The following is an 18,224-nucleotide window of genomic DNA, read 5'->3' on the forward strand; positions in this document are numbered from 1 at the left end:
CATTTCATTTTAAGCTGATTGAACAGTGGTGGACAGCAGCATTTCATAGCAAACGGAAAAAAGACATGAGGAAAAAAAAAAAAACACAGACCAATCTTGTATTTTCTGAATTTAAAATCTTAATTTCTTTGTATTAAAGCAGAAAAAGGCTTTCCTGAACCGTGTGTCTTGTTTATTGAGTATCTTACTAAAATTGGCCTCTGATTTGTTAATACCGTGCAGTGCAACAGAGAAAATTAAATTCAAATTTGTAAGACAGTTTAGAGAAATCATCCACAGCAAACACTCGACTTTTCACACCTTTTAAAACAGACTCTGAAATGAGCCATTAAATTCTGCTGAAAATGCAAAGTTTATTTTTTATTCCTTTAGTTAATACATGGAATGTAATTACACATGTACCACATGCTTAAGATACAAAACTGGAAAACAAATGTAATGATACACCTTCAGAGCAGCAGTATAAAATAATTTAATTTTAGCGCTGTATCTTTTGCATCGGATGAATTATTTCCAAATTATGTTATCAAAACAAGTATCCACAGTTTAGAAAGGCACATACACGCCCTAATTCATACAATGTATAAAGTGGACCAAGAAATGGTACACCGTTATGGCACACAAATGTGAAATTATACATTGAAAACATTCACAAGAGACTTCATTTCAAAGTTTCCATTGAAGGCCATAAAGAATCACCATAAGTACAGTGGACACCAACAAATAGTCAGCACACCAGTTAATTGAAACAAAGATCCAAACTAGTTCATGACTGACGGTGCAGTAGTAAAAATACGTTCATCCAGACTGAGTAAAAATATCAAAAGATACACTTTTGCATTAGATTTGTTAAGCCGGCTCATCTTTTTAAAACGCTGCTGCATTTGTAAATGCTACTAATACAAAGTGAGTTATTAGATGCAGGGGTGATATCCTGATTAGCACTTTAAGTACACATTCTTTGTCTAATGAAGACCACCGTGCTGTGACAGAACACAAAGCGTTTTAAAGTCATTGTCTTTCTACAGTTTTCAACATCTTCCAGTTATTTTAAAACCCTGAACTGCACACACGAACGCAGCCTGCTGCTGAGCTCTCCTCTTCAGTACGTGACAGTGATCTGACAGCGAGGCTCACTTCGAGGCAGGGTCAGCGGGGGTGGAACTATCTGCAGAACTTCCTGCTTTGGCAGCATTTTCTGTTGGAAATAAAATGACAACTTTAATCTTTCCATCTCTTGAAAAATTATCTACAAAAAGCATACATGACGGTGGGAGTGTGTCAGTGGTTTTGCATAATTAAAGGACTTTATTAAGAACCCCACAACCTGCTAACCTTTATCTTTCTTCTCCTGAGTTTCCTCAGCTGCTGTCTTGTCAGCTCTGAAGAAGATCCGGGCGCTGCTTAAAGAGAAGTAGAGAAGCTCAAACTCCTGAAATGAAAAGGGAAAACAGTTCAGATACACATCTCAGTGCCAGGCTCACAACCACGCCAACCAGCAGTTAAACTTCTTGAAATTCAGTCTGACATTTAAAAAAAAACCCAAAATGTACCTGGAGGTACACGTCCAGCCTCTTCTGGGTGAGATTCATGGTTTGTAGCAACTTTTCATCCTGGTTGGCAGACTGAACGCTCTGCTCTTTCACCACTGCATTCATCTCTTTCTTGTACTTGTCTCTGACAGACTGGAACCAGTGCAAAGAGTCAAACTCTAGATACTGGTCCAGTAGCTTCAGAATGTACGCCACACCTGAGAGAGGAGGCAGAGAGGGGACAGAAAAAGAGGAGAGTACGTCCAAGGCCAGTACAGAAGAAAGGATTAAGGATGTCCGTGTGTATTATCAGGTTTGTCTGCTCACCCATTGCAAAGCCGTCGTCTGTAAAAGCAGCTCCAGATTTGTTTTTCTTGTTGAGTTTCTCTTTGCAGCTGATGGAGTGCTCCACAAAATTCACCGTCTAGGAGTGAGATTTGTTGCAATAAATGTAAGTAAGTACAAACTGATTTCAAGTGAAGAGAACATGACATGTAGCAAAACAGCATCAGCACTGACCAGCGGTGGTACAATCATGTAGAAGTTCCTCAGGTGCATGTTCTTTGCACTGCGAAACTCAGGCGCAAACACGGCCACCAGCATCTTGAAGTACTCCGTCCCCTCGGCAGAGTTGCTGGTCAGATCTCCCAAAACAGAGTCCAGGATGCTGTGAAGCATAATAATCATAATAGAAAGCAAATAAATGACAGCAAAGAAGGGGGGGGGGGTTTAAAATATGACCCCAAGAACGACTCCCCAAAGCTGGCGCCAGCAGTCCAGCGGTCCACCTAAACAAAGGGCCCTTGTACTCAAACAGATACAGAGTAGGTGTCCTCCCATACTATGTCTCAGAAAGAGAAGGTACGACCTCTCTCATGACCTTAGGATGTGTGTGGTACGCCAGAACACTCTGGAACGCACACAGACTCTTTGCAGACTACTAAGGATCAGACATTATATCACTATGCAATCGATTATGTTTCTAAGTACAATTGACAATCATAAAATATCACTCCAACAATCATACTCTTTTGCTATCATTTAGAGTTGTAATTTATCAACATCAAACCTTTTCTTTTAGAATTTAAATGATAAACTGAAAACAATGTGGGAAGCACTTCAGTTATCTTTTTCCTATCTTTGGTGCCCCCTGCTGGTACAATAACAGCAATGCACACAACACTAACTGCTAGGTGCAGGATTGTTGGATTACACTCTGAAGCTGACATATGACTTAAAATTCATTGATGCACCGTCCTTCCAAAATAAAGGGCCTGCTCAGCAAACAGTGACACACAAGAAGCGACTGACTGACTTTTTACAGATAACTCACCCAGCAGCCTTTTGGGTCTCCTCTGACAGTCCCTCTTCTTTCACCAGCTCCTCAAAGTTGACTATATCCTCCAGATCTGGGACAAATCTGAAGCAATAATGAAAAAGAAAATGTTTCCAATAGCAAGATAAAAATGTTTCTGATGTAAAATCACATTTAACCTCACGTTTACACAATATATCAGTAATTCCTTCTAACTGACGCCATATAAACTTTCACTCAAATTCCTTTTATTATACCTGATTGCGCTGCTGCAACAATGAAGGCCTCCAGAACGGATCATACGTACATAGCCCATGGCGTTACCTGAAAGAACAGTGTGAAATTGTGTTGTCTTTGCATGCAACTGCAGTTTAATGTTTAATACCAGAAACCAATAAAAGCATCCTCACCGATCTGGCTGATCAGCTGTCTAAACTGGTCCAGGTAGCTCTGTCCATCAGGAGTGATGCCCAGTTTCCTGATGCCACGGTTAAACTTCTCTGCTCGCTCAAACGGATACTGTAACAACAAGACAAGACATATGGTACTGTGACAGCTTAGCCCGAGCAATGACAGCTCTACTTTTACTCCCTGGCTCCAGGGTCTTCCCCCTCTGCCAAACTTCTGTTCACTTAAAATGACTGAAAATAGAAAGACAGAGAAGACTGCACCTTCTGATCAGACTGGTCCTTTGTTTCTCTGAAGAAACGTATGTCTTTGATGAGTCTGGACTTGATGTGTTCGTCGTACATAAACTGACTGAAGATGTAAAACTTCTTTTGCAGAAACTGGTAGGTGAAATTCACCTGACGGAAGAATAGAGGAAATATAAAACAGGCCTTACATCCACATATGAGAATGTCAAAACACATGCTGTTGTTTTCTGCTGGAAACTCACAGTGGTGTTCATGATTCCTGTACCGTGTGTTCGGATGGAGTTGGCGATGTGACGGATGTTGATGGTGTTCAAGTGCTTGTTGTTGCTTGCCTTCTCAATGAAGATCTGTCACAAAAACAATTATAACTGCAGAGGCAGCAACACTTTGCGATTCAATGGGAGAAAAATCCATATGGACTCTGACCTGGTTGTTGAGGTTATAAAGGTATCGTGAGACAAAAACATGAATGTTCCTCATGATCTCCAAAACATCCAAACCCTGGTGAGAACACAAGAAGGATTTAGTTAATTTGTCTATGTAAATCTCCACCTCTGCTCATGAGGGAGGAGGTGTAACCAAACAGACCTGCTCTAGTGTCTGGCTGGGCAGATGAGCCTCTGTCATTGTGAGTCCATAGCGCTGTGTAGCAAGGTTTCTCATCTCACTGTAGGTGGCCCAGTCATGCAGAGCGACAGTCGTCAGGTTGTAGAACGTTTTATCCAGGTAGTGCGTCACATAGGCTGTAGCACATTAAAAACCTTACAGTATTGCAGTAAACGGTTTACTGTTAAAGAAACATTCATGCAAAGAACAAATCACTTATGGAGGACCTTTTTATATTTACTATAACTTGGGACTAAGTCACCAGAAAGCAATAGCAGCAACCTTCAGAGAGCAAAAAGGGATGTTTGTATTGTGCTTTTCTGCAATGCAAAAAACGTGTGTGTGCCACAGCACAGAATGGCACAAGACAAGAGTTTAGTTCATGTTGTTGGTGCATAAGAAGTCACTGTACTATTAAAAATCTGAGAGTGCAAATCAAACGCACACCTTACATTAAAAAAATAATGAAAAGAATAAAAATGATAGGACACTTTTTAAAAATTCAAATGACTTTAGAAAAATAACAGATGTCTTCACAAATAACCATACAGGTGACTAAAAATATATTCTTTAAAGTGTCCCCACCCACAAAAAAACATTAAGCGTTTCCCATGGCTAAAACGAAAAGCAAAAAACAGGAGCAAACATGGTTTGAGGGCACAGACGTATGAAAAGTTCTTTTGCACCTTTGATATGAATGAAACGATTGAAGAATCGAATGGGCTTGAGGGAGAAGAAGTGGGCCAGATCCTTCATGCCAACTTTAAAAGGGTTCCTGTCATCAAGCTTCAGGTGCGTGTGAACAGAGAGACGCAGGTCCTTCTCAATCTCCTTACACAGCTTGTCGAGCAGGTGCTACAACACAGGAAGAAAGAATCTTAACAAATAAAAGCCTTAAAATAGCCACGAAAGAAGCCTGTTCAGAGCACGCTCTCACCTCCTTGAACACGTCCATGATCTCCTTGTCGTAGCTCTCCAGCAGCTGGTCACATGACTCCATGTGTTTGGAGTGCATCATAGACAGCACACTGTCCCTTAGTGCACTGAACATGTACTGCTCACGCCAATCACCGTGCAGATGGACAGAACAGCAGAATAGCCAAAAATGAGATAACACTCAAAACCTCGCTAAAATAAAGACAAAAAATACACACACTGGCACAAAGTATTGTGTAGTGAATATGATGTGAAGCAATATGTAACCTATTACTCATACATTTCTATCTTGTGTATGGTTACACCTCTTACTTTCTGCTGGTATGTGTGTACTCTACTCAACAAGTGTGAGTTAAGAAATTAGCGGGGAAAGAATAATGTGTTTTGCCAGGGTCAATCTGACCCAGGGAACACTGCACTCAGTCCTGTGTGATAAACAGCCCTTATAAAGGTGTAATGAAAGCAGATGTTGCTGTAGTTGAGGGCCAAGGACGTGTAAAGTGTCTTTGTACATTTTCTAGAGATTTCCTCAACTGTTTTTGAGTTACACCACAATGTTTCAGAGTTTCACTGTGTCATGTTCATCACAGGTCTGTCTGCTTACATGTATTCGTGCTGCGTCTACGGCGTTGTCATATACGTCATCTAGATAGATGGGAAACACAGCTCGGTGCCAGTACAGGAAACTGCAGTCACACTGAAGCTTGACCCTGAGGAACAAAGAACACTTTGTTGAATATTTTAGCATGCAGGGATAATCTTAAGGTAGGTGAAAGATAAGACTGAATCAGTCCCATCTGCGCCAAATTTTTCCACACCATCTAATGGAAACTTCACCGAGATGCCAGATGGCTATGAGCTTCAACAAATAATCAGTGAGTCACCTGCCAGCATGTGCTTGTGCTGAACATTTGGATCAGTGTCTGAATGGATGTGTTTGTTGGCTTTAGATTAGTGGCATGAGACACATGAGAGTTCTAAATGGTGCATTTTGGATTCTTCTGTCCTTCCGACACGTGGTACTGGACCTCTATAAGTATGTCCTGGTGTGTGTAGACACTTGCACTGTTTTCAGCAAAGCACTAGACACACACACTGGCACGAAGTATGCTGTAGTGAATAGAGTAGACCACTAGAGTGGTTTATTCCAACCACTTCTAATTATAAAAGGCTGCTTTGATTTTTTTGATCGTCATTTTTTTCCCCCCACTTTGTCAACCTGCTCTAGTTCTTCTTTTTTTATTGTTATGAGTTTACAATTGTGTGTTGTTAAGGTTCAAAATTGAGGAAGGAGAGTACAAACAACCATGGTCCAGAAGAGCTTGGTCAAACGATTGATTTTAATGAAATACACGCGTGGGGGGACCAGCTCCGTTCGCAGACAGCGCTGATCTCCGACTAATCAAAGCATAAGCAGATATTTTATACCATCAGGGTTTGAATTTAATGACGCCCCCTCATGCGTCATCAGATACAATATATGCATAGGTTCCCAGACCACAATGACTTTTAACACAGTTTAAAAAGGAACATTGTCTCTATCTTCATGGCAGATGTTTCCTGTCAACCTTTTGACTTTCACTTCTCGTCTGGAACACCAGACCCACATCCTGCAAGAAACTGTTCCTCTTTTGCAGAGACAATTTCGCAGTTGCAAACAAACATGACTAACCTCTCACCTATAAATGATCCCACTAACTGTATGTGTGTCTCGTCCTTAAATGCTCTCTCATCTCACCCGTTGCACTTCTGACCTTTCACCAGAACAGAGGCTCATCCTTACATGTAATCCTCAGAATAACCTGCACTTAGACTCTGCTTTTAGTTTCACTTCTGCAAAAGGCACACTCTGCAAACCTGCAATTTCCTGTCAGCCTGCAACTTAGTCTTTCTGAAAGACACACACTGTTTAAACATCTGAATGCAATATCAATGCTGTAGATTATATTATTAATGCAATGGTAATGACGATGACCATTAACAATAGCAGCAAAATAATAGTGTCATTTCAACTTAAGGCTGGTTCCATCCATCCCCCAAACAGTGTCCTGCACTGTGGCGCATGACAAAAGAGGGAGAAAGTCTCACCTTTCACTTAGCTCACTAATCAGATCCAGCTTCTTCAGTACAAGCTGCAGCGGAAGAAGCTCCTCATCCTTGAAAGTTTTCTGGAATAAAATTAAGATGACAATGAAGAAGAAAAGAAAACATGAAGAAGGAAAAATTGTTTGTGTCAAGAGATGTATTCTAAAACACTTCTTCAGCTGAGAATCAGAGAGGAGAAACACAGTTTTCTTGCTAGCAAGGGCAGCCACCAGAGCTCACACACAAGAGTGAGGCTCAAAGACTCGCACTGAGAGACTGCCCTGGTCTTTATTTATACATCAGTAGGTGTTTGTTCCTTACATTGGAATGTGGAGGTGTATATGTATGTGTGTGCGTGTGTGTCAGAGTGTGACCCCATAAACGACTTCCCTTAAACCTGCTGGTCTGAAAAATCCAATAGTTCATCTATATGTAAAAAAGGCACTTAGACTAAAACCGACATAGCTACGTTAATCCTACCGTAAAACAATAAGACAAGGTACGACCTTTCCCACGCTCCTAGGATGTGGGGGTGAATGCCAGAGCACTCTGGAATGCACGCAAAGCTTTTGCAGACTATTAAGGATCACACATCCTATCACTACCATATGTAAACTTATATTATTAAAAGATTATACTGACTACTAAGTACAATTTTCTATTGACAGATTGTGTATAAAATGAAGTCTCCTCCTGACTTACCAGCTGAGTGCCGACGCAGAGAGCCAGAGACACCACAAGGCGTCGCTCCTTTGTGCTGGGACCACTCAAAGCATTTTCTGCCAGCACCAAAGAGGACAGCACATCCAACCGCTGCTCACTGTACTTCTTGTCAGAGATCACCCTTTTCTTGAGGGAGAGAAGACATTTTTATTAAATGATTCAATTCAATGTTATTTATACAGCACAAAATCACAACAACAGTTGCTTCAAGGCTCTTTACACTGTAAGGTAGAACCTACAATAATGGTACACCATTCAGAAAACGCATTCAAAGAGCACATCTGCACTAATGTCAGTTTTACCATGTCATGGAATTTTCTGTTAATAAAGTTTGCAATGCGATCAGCTGTAGGGAAGCCTTTTATTTCTGCATTCACAGTTATACAGTCATGAGAGCTCTGCCCTTAAGACGTTGCAGCAACCCTTTTATAATATCTCACACACACACACACACACACACACACACACACACACACACACACACGCACTCACATGCAAGAACTTCTTTCAGCAGTTTCTTGTCTCCCCCCCACCATGCTGTTGCTGTGCAATACCTGGGCAGGAAGCAAACTCCTACACCCTATGTTGCAGGAAGCACCTGGCACTGGTCTTTCTGGGAGTTTCCTCCTTCTATGCCCTAACAGTCACCAGATAACAAAGTTAAGCAGGCTATATCAGGTCATATTTGCACGCCTGTCATTCAACCTAGAGATGAAGCTACATAAAACTTCTACAATGGAAATTTTAAGCACCTAAACCCAAATAAAGAATAAACTAGAAATGTTCCATCATAACCATTTTAAAGACAGCAACCCACATCTGTACTGAAATCTAAGGGGTTTGTCAAGAGATTTTCTACATTATACAATATAACCAAATCTCTATAATACAATATAATCAAGTGTGCCTTATATTTTGTGTGTTCATATATTTTCACATAACCAAGCTTATTGTTAAAGAGAACATAATGCATTCCTTACCTCAGTGTGTGATGTCAGATAAGCATGATATACTTCTGCATTGTTATTTTCAGTGTATGTGTGCAAGGTCAGATAAGCTGAGATAATGCCTGACCTCTCCCCTTTCTGTTAAAAGAGGAAGTACTATGTAAACTTACTTTCACTATAAATAAAGCAACCGAGCCTGCACTCGGTGTGTGTGTCTTCCCAGAGACATTCACCCGTGCGCACGTATTCTAATACTCTCTGAGTCGGTCTGCAGTGTCTTATTTCTCTTACTTGTGTTTGAACAAATGTCTACCCCTGACAGGGTTCTTCTTTGCTCAAGCTTCATCTCTAAAAAAAACGTTTATGAAATTCAACTCTGAGCAACCTTGACAGAAAACGTAGTGGAAATGGTAACATAACTGTAATCATCAATTCAACTCATAAATTTTATTTATATAGTGCCAAATTACATCAACAGTTGCCTTAAGGCAACATTGACAGGATTTATTGCTTGTTTCGTTTACCTTGGCAATGCTGATGGCACTGAGCGCCAGCGCCTGCAGCTGCTGAGTGATGTGAGAAACGGAGTCAGCAACAACCATAGAGCGTCTGTGAAACGTGTGCTCCACAGCCTGAGAGGAGAGTCACATGACATTCATTATTTTTCTCAATGCAACAGGTATTTAAACAGAGGGGCAACACTCAAACACACACACACACACACCTTGAGTAACTCAACTAGTCGACAGAGAGCTTTGACCGATGTCTTGGTCATGGGCCGCTGCATCGACACGTACATGTTCATGGTCGTCTTGATAATGGTACTGACGGTGTAAGCATACAGAATACCCTATAAATGAAACACAACACTTTGCTAAATAACGGGTCAAACATGAATGTAAAGCTCCACACAACTTTATGAAATGAAACAGGAAGTAGATTTATCTAACTGAAGACGACAAATCAATAAAGTTACTTCTGCGGTGAGAAGATACTCAATGTAAAAAAAAAAAAAAGAAAGAAAAAAATCATTCATGCATTCAGAGATTATACAAAATAAAAAGTCATTTGTTGGAATTGATATTTTTTATATTGTCATTTGTGCTTAGGAACACAATCATTTATGCTTAGAAATATATAATCATCTGTATGCTGATAAAAATCATATCCTTATTAGGGCTGATAAGATTCTGTGTGCACTCGTGTACCATGAGATGAGAGGAAGCAGCCTCGACGTTATAATTTCCATTATAGCTTTAGGAACTAGATTGTTCTGTTTCTTAAGAGTGCAAGACTTCACACCTTTAAATGTTCGTCTGAGACATGACCTGTTGCAAGTTCCTCTTCCTATCATTTAGCGAGACGCTTACTTCTGCTGTCCTGCATACCTCATACACAGTTTAAGTTCATTGAAAGGCCATATGTCAATTTATAGTGGTTAGACACACACACACACACGCACACGCACACGCACACGGTTCAGATATGCCTGCTTAAGAATGTCACATGTATTTGTAATTGCATATTCATGAATGATTGCTCGCTGACAATAAAAAGCTGTAGCGAAGGAATCAGTCAAAGTTGGCTGAGTTCAGGTGAAGGAATCTTTTCCTCAACTTTGGCTGACTTCCCTCGCAAGCCACTAAACACGGAGAGCGCCTTCTTGTCTTGTCGTGCAGTTGAGTGTCTTGTGTTCCAGCGGGGTTTGTGCCTAGATAAACCCAACACACTACTCACCTGTACAAACACATTACACCTGCTGTTAAGGTCCTCTTGCAACTTCTCACTTTTTTGTTCTTTGTACAAGATGGACTCCATCTTCATCATCCAAGAAGTTACAAACAGATAGTAGGACTGAATGTCCCTGAACACAAACAATATGTTTAGATACTTCACTTTATATTTAATAAATGTGGCTGACATTCAGCTTTACTCACTTTGTTAATGTCTGCGCTCTTTGTTGCAGGTATGCGTCTCTCTGTGCTTTGATGGCCTGTAGACTCTTCCTATCCATCAGTTTAGCTGCAGCAGGGACCTTATTGGTGAGGAAAGTGTCGGGAAACCAGATGATGTTTGCAACCAGAGTGACTGCTGGAACCTAAGTGAAGATGTGGACACACAAGAGCAGACTTTTAGTTCTCAGGCCAGATCAAAGAAAACAATGAGCAGGGACTCCCACTGAACAAGTAATAAAAAGTCCAAGAACAGAAATCCACCTTTTTACAGACATCGAGCAGCGCCTTGTAAAGCTTTTTGTCAACACTCCTGAAAATGTGAAAGTGAAGCACAAAGAGACCACAGACACCAGCATATTTGTCTCTCTGGTCAATTTCTGAAGGTTCACCTGAAAAAGAGAAAAGAAACACAACCAGAAATAAGTCCGGCTCTGAAGAACAACTTAAAGGAAACTAGTCTATTGTGGAAGAAGAAACAACTGACCAATTTTGGATTCAACACTTGCAAATATGGTGCGAATATTGAAGGCAAACTCCTCAGCAAAGGCACTGTTTTTGGAAACTGCTACTCCCTCCCCAGGATCATCAAATCTTTGTTCGACACAGGCCTGTTGCAGATCATACGAATAATGTTCATCATATCATCTTCCCAAAAACCTCTACTTAACACCAATATAATAAACGCCAGAAGGGAAAGTCACCTGGAGTATCATGCCATCCAGCAGTTGCCCCTCCAGCTTGAGCAAGAGCTTCTCAAAAGGTTTCAGCTTGTCTTCAGGAATGGAAAATTTCCCAGGGTTATGGTGCACAGATTTCAGTAACCTGTGTAAGGGATAAACAGCAAGAGTGAACAGGAAGGATTGCAAGATGCTCGTGAGACCTTCTATAATGTATGGTTTGGAGATGGTGGCATAGACAGAGGTAGAGCTTGGGTTTTTCAGTGAGAGTGACCAGGATGGGTGTTGGGTCTGCACTTCCACAGGCCCTGCCGTTTCAGAAACTTATTCCTGTTAACGAAGCAAGACGAACAGCTCAACCAGTTTTTCACATGCTAGCAAGGGAAGGATCTCAGAACAGCCCTTCTGCCGTCGGTGTCAGAACACTTCGAAGAACCAGCTTCCTCTGCAGCCTTTTATTTCTGTCACAGAAATAAAATTTACTTAAACAAATTTACTTAGTCCCTAAGTAAAGCGCTCCTAAGGACCCCAAAGCGCTTTACACTACAATCAGTCATTCACCCATTGGTGATGGCAAGCTACACTGTAGCCACAGCTGCCCTGGGGCAGCACTGACAGAGGTGTGGCTGCCAGACACTGCCGCCACCGGACCCTCTGACCACCACCAGTAGGCAAACATGGGGTTAGTATCTTGCCCAAGGATATTTGGCATGTAGACTGGAGCCTGGGATCAAACCACCGACCTTGCGGTGAGTAGGTGACCCGCTCTACCACCTGAGCTACAGCCATTCAACAATTTGACTCTAACAATGGGGAGGATTAGAAATGAGTATATCAAAAGGGACAGCTCAGGTTGCGCAGTGTAAAGACAGACAAAGTGAAAAGGCTGAGATGGTTTGGACGTGCAGATGACTACACTGGACAAAGAATGCTGAATATGGCGTTACCAGGTCAGAGGAAAAGAGGAAGACTACAGAGATGCTTTTCAGATCTAGTGCGAGGAGTTCCCACACATACGTGGGAACTCCTCGCATGAAAAAGGAAGAAAAACATCGGCTAACTCCAACAAGTATGTAGATTTTAACATATGTTTTCACTTAAGGGGCTGGCCTATATGAAGGCCACTTTGCAAAAACAAACTCCAGAAATCTTGGGGCCAGTATAAGATTTGCCCCATATTCAGTTACATGTCTGTAACTGAATATATAGATTCCACGACCCAAGCAGGGAACAAAACCAGATGCATATATTTACCACTGAGTGTAAGTGCACATATATGTACGTGTGCACGTGTGATTGTGTGAGTGTATGGAAGAAAAACCTACAAATGATAAATCAAACCACAGTACTTATGTGAACAAAAGACTGGGATGCAGTTCCGTATTGTGGCAGATATATTTTGCTTTACTTTCATAATTACAGGTCACATTCTCTTCATATTTATGAAAACACGTGTCTACAGTGTACTATTTAACAGGTCAAGTGATCATTAAACTGTAGCTTATAAACTATGACTATGCAATGAGACACTTGTGTGACACGAGGAAAACAGCGATCATTCTAGAGTGAAGGTAAGGACAGAAACCTCAACATACATGAATGGAGGTTGTTGTGTTTGGCGAGTCCTGCCTGCTCCTCAGCATCATGTATGCAAACTGTTTTTTGTTTTTACAGAAACTTAACTTGTTTACCTATTTTTAGACTAAAATAAAAACAAAAACAAAAAACACAAGAGAAATGTGCTTTTATAGCCTTCTATACCCTTTCCTGTCCAAATGTGGTGATTTCTGGCCAGAGATGTGGAACTGCTTCATTGCATCTTTTACACTGTATGTCACATGCCATCATAGCTTACTGGGTAATTACCTTTTATACATCTTCCAGTGGTCTTTTAGTGTGTTGTGATTTTCCATAATCTCATCAAGTGTGAGCAGCACCACCAACAACTCTCCCAGGTGTTCGTATACTATCTGCAAAGGAAAAGCAGGGCAGACATGGTATAAATGACTGAGTAACATCTGCAAATACTAAAGGTCTCACAAAATTTGAACCCTACCTGGAAATGGACACCAGAGGATTCTATGATTTTTGTTGCACCCCTGTAATTTAGAAGAAAGATAGTTTAGTACATTCTGTTTGATCATGACAGAGCAAAATACAGCCTGGGAACCAGCTCATGCTTCATTCGCTATAGCAAATACCCACGTCAGGCCATTCACAACCACTTATCTAATATGAGGTAGGTTGGATACAATGAGACTGTCATTGCAGAGCAGCTGAGGACTTTCATTAAATATAAAGTGCACACAACCTGCAATAAATCCTGCAAAAATAGTGCAATGATTGTAACATTATGGTCATGTATTCATGGTTCATACTTGTTGCTGTTGTAGAGTGCTGCCAGCTGATGCACAATACTGACCACCACTTCATAACATCTGGATACAAAGCAGGACAGCTCCTATGAAAGGACAAAGGAAAATAAATATTTCTGTCTTACAGACATCAGTAAATAAGGTTATGGCAGAAATCAGTTACTACCCACCTGTAGGAATGAGATGAATCTGCCCATCTGAATCTGGGACTCCCCCTCAACAACACTGGTTTCAGACACTGTAAGAGAAATTCACACATGCCTTTTTTAAATCTTAATAAGCACTGTGTATCACAGAGGGCAAACCTAGAACAAAAACAACATGAAACAGTAAAAGTTGACAGATTACCTCCTTCTCCATAGTACAATAGGCCATTGTAGAATTTGGTTTCTGCCTTGAAAAGCAACAAAACGAGGCTAAATTAATATCTTAAAGAAAACAAAGTAAAAAAAAAAAAAGAGCTACTAAAATTGCTGAAAGTAACAGTAGCTTTACTTCCACCTTAGTCAAGAGTATGCAGACATGCCGATATAAACATGACATAATCATAAGCCATGCACAAAGTAACTGAGCTGTTTGACCACACTTACCTCATATTTAAGCTTCTTAACTTCACTACAGAGAGCAGCATAAACTGTGATAACTTTGTTCAGGACCTGCACACAACCAAAGTGACATTTGTTTTTGTTTTTTTGTTTTAAAAAAAGAACAACTCTGTGGATATGAAAATGAAAAATGACTAATTTGTTTGTCTTTACTTACCTTATTGTCAGTTTTAATTAATTCTAATAAGGATGACTGCTCATAGGGAAGAAGCTGAAAGGGCATAAAGTATAAGGAAGGACATTACGCAAGTTATAACTGTGTAAAAGCAATGTCAGTCTTTTCAACCAAGCCAGTATATTTGGGGGTTTTACCTTAAGGGCGATGGGGTCCAGAGTAAAATCCCATACATCTCCAATGGACTCATCCAGAGCCTCTTCAATACCCTTCAGCTGAGAGGTGTACTCCTCCAGAAACTTCCTGTAGTTCTTCAGTTGAACCTCTGTGTGTATCTCTGTTGGGAGGAAGGTTTGACAACGTTACTGACTTTTACTAACCAGAAAAAAATATGGGTTGATTTTCTGCTCTTCCTTTACAAGTTTACAACATTTTATAAGCAACAATGCTGCTCTTGCACTACTAGATTTTCATTAAAGAAAGAGACACTTGTAACTGTCCTTTAAAGCTCAAAGCATGATTCAGTTGCCCAATAGATTCTAAATTTAACCTAAAATATGTAAATCTACACTATGCCTAGTTACAAAGTGTTACCAAACTACCTTTTCCAATAAATGTAGTTGACTAACGGCACATATAGGTCGTTCGTTCAGGTTGTCGTAAATAAATATTTTGAGAGCCAGAGAAGGAAAGTCACAAGGAGATAAACACAGGAAAGCACTGGGCAGTTTTCTCGCCCTAAACATAACATTAAAGAAAAAAACAAACAAGTAAATTAAATGTGAGTAAACGAAAGAGTACGGCGTTAACTACACAGTCAAAACCAGCTGTCAGATCGATCAGCTGTACGTGACAAACTGCGTCGATTTACGTTCGCCAGCTACAGCTAGCTATTAATACCACTAATTTACTCCTTCAGTTTTAATTATTCCGGGGGTAGTAAATACTTACTTTTATTTTGATGGCATTTACTAAACATACATTTTGGGAATTAAACAGCAGCGTGCAGTTTCTTTCACTAATACGAAGCCCAGCTGCAACGCATCGAGCTAGCAACTTGAGCTAGCGGTTGATGCTAAAGTAGTAAACTTTAGCCTGCCACAGTCTTTCTTTGCATGTCAGGGCTCAATTGAGCACTTACTTTGTGAACCATCGTCAAAACGGTCAAACTCCCAGTCGGGTGAGATGATTTCCACCGCCATGGTGCTAGAATGAATAAGCGAAAACCCCAAACACAGCGCTGCTAAAAAGTAGTACTACACGATCCCATGATGGATCTCATGATTCTCCGAAAGGCCGCTAATGCTCATGGGAAACTGAGTCTCTGAGGAAGGAACACTAGATGAGTTGACACTCAGGATAGACAGACAGATAGGTGTGTGTGTGTGTGTGTGTGTGTGGTGATGGGTTGTTAGAATATTGCCACACTGGAGATTGAACACACCATTCAGACATTAACAGAAACCACAAGGAAGAGTCACGCAGCAGTGTGCCAGAAGAGATGCCCTCCTGCTGTTCACTTATGGTGTAAGAAAAGGGTAAGGCACATTTTCATTGTTTTTTAACTTGGAAAAAAAAAGACTGGAGTGTCTTAGATTAAAACAAGAAATGTTTCATTATCAAGGGAGTTTGTTATCAGAGGTACTGGAGAGATGGCGAAACACCAGGAAAAAGTAAGCAGTGCAAAATTCTCAACGGAGTCCTTTTTTCTGTCCTTAACCAATTTGATGTTAATCTTCAAACCGGATACACTTTTTTAAGCGTATCTGGTGGGTTCAGCAATACAAGAGTCCGCATTGATAACCGTAAAAACTAAGAACAAAATTATTTATATTTGGATTTATTACTGTTAGATATTTGTATGTTTTTGATCATTTAAGGGTTTGTTAATTAGAACCTGCTTAAACTCTTATCTTAATAAAAGTATATCTTTGTTATTATATGTTGGATGTCTTGTGATTATAAGATACTGTATTTTTGTTATATTAACATTCCCAACTGAAAAGAAGAATACCAAAATAAAAAAACAAAACAAAAAAAAGGACGAATTCGATTCTGACATAGTCTGTAATTTTTTATTTTAGCTTGTGATAAAAAGTAGCTAAAAAGTAACACATTTTGTCCATTTCCCATCTTATAAACTGCCAACCTCAGTGGTTTAGTACCTGGTAATGTCTAAGGAATTTCAAATAAAGAGCACTGTCTCTGCAAGACAATGCAGCCTCAGTGATACTGATGTGAAACGGGCATGAAGAATGATAATTCAAGCAATCCTTGCAATCAGATGATTCTGAAACAGGCTTGTACAAGAAACCCTCTCTCTATCTCTATATGAAAGTTGCACACTTGGCAATGACACAAGTTTTTCTATTTCCTATTTAGATCAACTTTTTCTAATCATTGGCGTAGGAGCAGCTGGAGCAACATATCGCTGAACCAAAGTTTGCACCATGGTTGTCCAAGAGTCACAGGATACAAAACTGACCCACAGTGATTCTGTTTCCCCAAGCCAACAAAACAGATCCAACACATCTTTATCCCAGTTCTCTGGAAACTCACAGCATTTTACTTCTAATGAAAATATCTATTATGAGCCAGAGGAGTACACCGAGACAGACTTTTTGCTCCCAAATCAGCTTTATGGCAGGTCACGGCTCACCAGATCCCCTCAACCAAAAGATGCAAATGTCTCAGGTGCACCCGAAGAGTCCATCTGTTCCATGGTTGTGCAGATTGTGGTGCCATTTCTGTTGGCTGGGCTTGGAACAGTTTCTGCCGGGATACTGCTCGATATTGTTCAGGTCAGGAACAGAACACTGCAATGTTTAAAATTGTTTTCTTTACATAAATATTTTGCAATATGTATTTTATTTATATGTTTTTTGGGCAGAGCTGGGAGGTGTTCCAAGAAATCACAGAGATCTTAATTCTGGTCCCAGCTGTTTTAGGCATGAAGGGAAACTTGGAAATGACTCTGGCTTCAAGACTCTCGACTGCTGTGAGTGTGTAATTTTACATATTTTACTGAAAAACTACAAGCTTGAGTTTAAAAACATAAAGACAACCACTATTCATTCTATTAAATAAAGTTATGATTTAAAAAGTTAAAGATTAGTAAAAAAAAATGATACAATGGAAGGGTATACTGACAACAGCCAAATTCTCAATTATAATTCCCCCCCTCCCCCCCCCTTTTTTTATCATACATGTGGATCATACTGAGACAAATAAATTCCAACAATACTCCAAAAATGTTTATTTGACCGCACATTGTTTTTAGAAAATACCATTTTCAATTGTTACCATATTTATTTGCAACATTTTCCCTAACATCCACAATCTGCACTGTAACACTGGAGCACATGCATTTTTCAAATCACAAGAATCAAATTTTTTCCCCTTTCTGTTACTAATATTACAGTAGTAGATATTTAAAACCCCCACCCCCTCAACCCATGCACGACCCTACCAGACTAGACATGTTTGCTAGTTCATGAGACACAAGTATCAGTGTCAACTGGTGGCAAAGGGAAATGCCATCGTGCCAGGATCAAGTATTGTCTTTTGTTCTATCTGCAGAAGGGGCCATAGCAACAACACATGGCTACATGTCTTTCTTTTTTGGGCTGAAAAGCCAGAGGATATGGGGGCACGCACACACACACACACACACACACACACACACACACACACACAC

General features: G+C 40.3%; 2 protein-coding genes across 2 annotated transcripts in view; one reads left to right on the forward strand and one right to left on the reverse strand.

Moving 5' to 3' along the window:
* Positions 1–169: 169 nt before the first annotated feature.
* On the reverse strand, positions 170–15,779 carry washc4 (WASH complex subunit 4). The gene is made up of 33 exons (XM_005947416.2): positions 15,669–15,779; positions 14,725–14,864; positions 14,570–14,623; positions 14,398–14,463; positions 14,156–14,201; positions 13,978–14,045; positions 13,811–13,893; positions 13,489–13,531; positions 13,299–13,402; positions 11,457–11,577; positions 11,240–11,363; positions 11,017–11,144; positions 10,738–10,898; positions 10,538–10,664; positions 9,525–9,650; positions 9,325–9,432; positions 7,833–7,979; positions 7,134–7,213; positions 5,650–5,755; positions 5,047–5,163; positions 4,796–4,964; positions 4,092–4,246; positions 3,930–4,004; positions 3,746–3,850; positions 3,519–3,653; positions 3,258–3,366; positions 3,105–3,171; positions 2,866–2,952; positions 2,052–2,199; positions 1,860–1,956; positions 1,554–1,750; positions 1,336–1,432; positions 170–1,198 (listed from the first exon to the last, which is right to left on the reverse strand). Exons 1-33 carry the CDS (start codon positions 15,727–15,729, stop codon positions 1,134–1,136), a joined length of 3,516 nt encoding a protein of 1,171 aa, XP_005947478.1. The 5' UTR covers positions 15,730–15,779; the 3' UTR covers positions 170–1,133.
* Positions 15,780–15,887: 108 nt separating this feature from the next.
* The window catches only part of slc41a2a (solute carrier family 41 member 2a), a 39,314-nt gene continuing 36,977 nt past the window's right edge, over positions 15,888–18,224 (forward strand). The window contains exons 1-3 of the mRNA XM_042214172.1: positions 15,888–16,065; positions 16,910–17,328; positions 17,418–17,525. Of these exons, the coding sequence (XP_042070106.1) occupies positions 16,978–17,328; positions 17,418–17,525 (459 nt within the window). The 5' untranslated portion in view covers positions 15,888–16,065; positions 16,910–16,977. The remainder of the gene's footprint in view (positions 16,066–16,909; positions 17,329–17,417; positions 17,526–18,224) is intronic.

Source organism: Haplochromis burtoni, unplaced genomic scaffold (genome assembly GCF_018398535.1).
Source record: "Haplochromis burtoni strain Fernald_Lab_line unplaced genomic scaffold, NCSU_Asbu1 Contig_526, whole genome shotgun sequence".
Taxonomy (NCBI): domain Eukaryota; kingdom Metazoa; phylum Chordata; class Actinopteri; order Cichliformes; family Cichlidae; genus Haplochromis; species Haplochromis burtoni.